General features: G+C 55.2%; 1 protein-coding gene across 1 annotated transcript in view; it reads left to right on the forward strand.

Annotated features, from left to right (window-relative positions):
- The window catches only part of RHCG (Rh family C glycoprotein), a 16,932-nt gene that overhangs the window by 12,221 nt on the left and 1,073 nt on the right, over nt 1-3,638 (forward strand). Inside the window, exons 5-8 of the mRNA XM_011379688.1 lie at nt 1,670-1,807; nt 1,941-2,077; nt 2,393-2,511; nt 2,733-2,806. Of these exons, the coding sequence (XP_011377990.1) occupies nt 1,670-1,807; nt 1,941-2,077; nt 2,393-2,511; nt 2,733-2,806 (468 nt within the window). The remainder of the gene's footprint in view (nt 1-1,669; nt 1,808-1,940; nt 2,078-2,392; nt 2,512-2,732; nt 2,807-3,638) is intronic.

Here is a 3,638-nt window from a genome sequence, read left to right on the forward strand (position 1 = left end):
CTAACGCCTCTTCTCCCGGGCCCACCGGCCCTGTCTGGTCTGGCCAGGCACCCTCTTCCTGTGGATGTACTGGCCCAGCTTCAACTCAGCTGTGTCCAATCACGGAGACGCCCAGCACCGAGCTGCCATCAACACCTACTGCTCCTTGGCGGCCTGTGTGCTCACCGCAGTGGCGCTGTCCAGCGCCCTGCACAAGAAGGGCAAGCTGGACATGGTGAGCAGTGGCGGGGCAGCAGGCGGGCCCGGGGAGAGGTGTGGCTATGACCCCCTGTGCCCGGTGGGCACAAATCAGCACGCCCTGCCAACACCTCTGTGAGGCAGGCAGCGTCAGGGTCTGTGCACCCATCTTGCAGATGAAACTGAGGCTCAGGCAGAAGCGATTCGTCCAGGTTACAGAGCCAGTTTTCAACAGAGCCCAGGACCAGACTCATGGAGATTCTGTTATGCCGGCTGCTCTGGATGAGCTGGGTACCCCTCCTTGTTCGCTTCCCCACAGGCTGGGGGGCTGACAGCTGTTCTGGGCTGAGCACCACATCAGACCTGCCCAGCAGAGTTGCCGGGGCAACTGCCCTCTGCCAGGCTTCTGGTCCTCCAGACACTGGCCCTCGGCATTCCTAAACCTGCCTGCACCTGCCCGCACACTCAGAGGGGAAATCTCTCCGATGCCTTGTCCACTCCACTGGGCAGGTTTGTGTGGACATGGTGTTGCACAACATCCTTCACATAACACCACTGGGGCTGTCATTAGTGAGGAGGGGCCAAACCCCATGGGTATTAGTAGATTTTTTTTTTCCATTAAAAATAAGACCACCGCTCTACCTGACAAGAGCATGTGTGTGTGGAGACACTGCCAGGAGCATGTTATTTGGGGACACCGCCATGAGCCCCTGGTTGCACTGGACAGTCACTGTGCAGAGAGGTGGGGACTCAGGTACCAGGGGGGAAAGAATCAAATACTCCGATGTGAGCACATCTGTGTGTGTCTAAGCCCCACTTGCAAAGAGGAATAGGGAAAAGGTTCAAGGTCAGGGGCTCTGGCTTCATACAGACCTAGATCAAGCCGTCTTTTCATCTCTTGCTAGCTGTGTGGTCTTCAACAGACCACATCACTTCCCTGCGCCTCAATTTCATCTGCAAACATCCAGAGATAACCGTATTTACTTCCTGCGCTTGTGGAGAGGGACAGAAACAGTCTCCACAAGCCAGCACAGGTGGGCCCTCAGAGTCTATGGTGCTGTTGGAGGCCCCAGATTCTGACATGGCTGTGTGTGTAGGGATAGGCCCCACAGGTGCCCAACGCTGGCATACCTGCATGTAGAAAGCATCAGACATGTGAGCCTGGCCACACAGGTGTGCGTGGCACCCCGGTGTAAAAGGAACATGCAGACATACCAACGGGGCTCACTTGCATGCATGCAATGCACTGATCCGTGCACACGGGACACACCCAGTGTGCTGGTGTGGGTGACAAATGTGCAGGGGACACAGGTGGCTGTCCCAAGCCTGGCCAGACAGGATCCCTCTGCAGTCCCTTGCTGGGGTGCCCTCTGAGCCACCCCTGGCTCTGGGGCCAGGCGGCACCACGCACAGCAGGTCAGTGTGGGCTCGGGGTCAGCTCCTCTGGGCCCGTGCTCTGGGGGAGGACTGACTGCCTGCCTCTCCTGCCCAGGTGCACATCCAGAATGCCACACTGGCAGGAGGGGTGGCCGTGGGCACCGCTGCCGAGATGATGCTCATGCCTTATGGCTCCCTCATCGTTGGCTTCATCTGTGGCATCGTCTCTACGTTGGGTTTTGTGTACTTGACGGTAAGAGTCCCAGGCAAGGGGCTGGGGGCTGGAGAATCCTGGGTCTCTGTGTATTTGAGGTCTCCGAAACTCTGGCCTCCCCGCACCCCTGCTTCAGTCGCTGGCCTGAGCCGCACCCATCTCCTCTCTCCAGCCATACCTGGAGTCCAACCTACGGATCCAGGACACGTGTGGCATACACAACCTGCATGGCATTCCCGGCATCATAGGGGGCATTGTGGGTGCCGTGACAGCAGCCTGTGCCAACAGTAAAGTGTATGGACAGCAAGGGTAAGTATGGCAGTGGCGCAGGGCTGGCTGAGTCCCCTCTTTCCTTCTCTGTTCTTTCTCCCTGCTAATCCTCTGGGGTCCATAATAGTGTCTCTACCCCAGCCCTTCCCCAGTCTGGACCACTGTTTCATGGGCCTCTCCCCAGAACCTCCATCCTTCCACAAGAGTCTGAAACCATCTGATCTGTTCAATGCCCCCGTTTTGCAGATGGGAATGCTGAGGCCCAGGGTTTATTGAGCCTCGGTGCCTGCTCTCCTTTGGGGGGGGGGTGGGGGCGGGCAGCAAGTGGTTACTAGCCTCCTGTCTCCATCCCAGGCTCGCCCATGCCTTTGAAGGTTTCAGTACCAACTGGTCCTCAAGCATACAGGGCAGTTTCCAGGCTGCCGGCATCTTCGTGTCACTGGCCATGGCTCTGGTGGGCGGCATCATTGTGGGTGAGTGAGAATGGCTGGGCCAGAGACGGTGGGGACGCTGTGGGATTCTGTGGGTGGAGGACCCAAGAGCACGTGCCAGAGGTCCTCTGCGAGCCCCCAAGAATCCTTTGACTCTGCATTTGTGGCCATGGGGTTGGAGAGATTTTCCCAGCTGGCGGAAAAGGCAGGGTAGGCAGAGAGGAAGTAGGTCCTGACCTCCCGTAACCTCACATTTTCTTTAGGGATCATTTTGAAATTACCAATCTGGGGACAAGCTGCTGATGAGAACTGCTTTGATGATGATATCTACTGGGAGGTGAGTTCTACGGACTTGTCCCCCAGCCCCCGTCCTGGACAAGGATGGCTAGATCCTCCCTTCCCTGACCCTGCACACATCAGCTGGGTTGGAGCCCAGGCGGCCAGAAGCTGAGGGCTGGGGACAGAGCCTGCATCCTCCTCCTCCTTTATTCAAGAGGCTATGTCTCCTGAGAGTTGAAAGCTTATTCTAGAGCAGTCATTCCCAAAGTATGGTCCCCTGTGCCCTCATCAATATCACCTGGGATCTTGTTCCATCCAGACTTCCTGAATCCATAACTCGGGGAGAGCCTGTCTGCCCCCAAAGCCTGTTCCCCCTGCCAGGAGCCAAGCTGCTTTTACTGGAGGAGGGGCCCCCTTTCATCTCCAGGCCAGGGCAGCTGTGGGTGCCGGTATAAAATCTCGACTCGAAGAACATTGTTCTAGAAGCTGAGAGTAGTGGAATGTCTTTAAAAACACACCACAATTTGGGCTTTCTGTGACATCAGGCAGGCCTTCCTCCCCACGGATCATTGCAGGCGTGTACCCAAATTAGATGATGGAGGATGACATAGGGTCCTTCTTGCCTCCTGAACTTCCCCATTAGGACAAGGATGAGGACTTAGCTTGTGTCTGTGGCCCCTGAGATGAAGCTCTGCCCATCCCTGCCTTTTATTTGGCTCTGTGTTTTTAAAACCATACAAGAAATTTTCATGGTAATTTAAACTAATATCCACTATAAACCAGTTTCATGTATATAATTAAGTCTTTTGAAATAACTCTTTAAATTATTTAATTATAAAATGAATAGAAGCTCATTAAAGCAAATCTGGACATAAAACTTAAAAAAAAAA

Source organism: Pteropus vampyrus, unplaced genomic scaffold (assembly GCF_000151845.1).
Source record: "Pteropus vampyrus isolate Shadow unplaced genomic scaffold, Pvam_2.0 Scaffold368, whole genome shotgun sequence".
Taxonomy (NCBI): domain Eukaryota; kingdom Metazoa; phylum Chordata; class Mammalia; order Chiroptera; family Pteropodidae; genus Pteropus; species Pteropus vampyrus.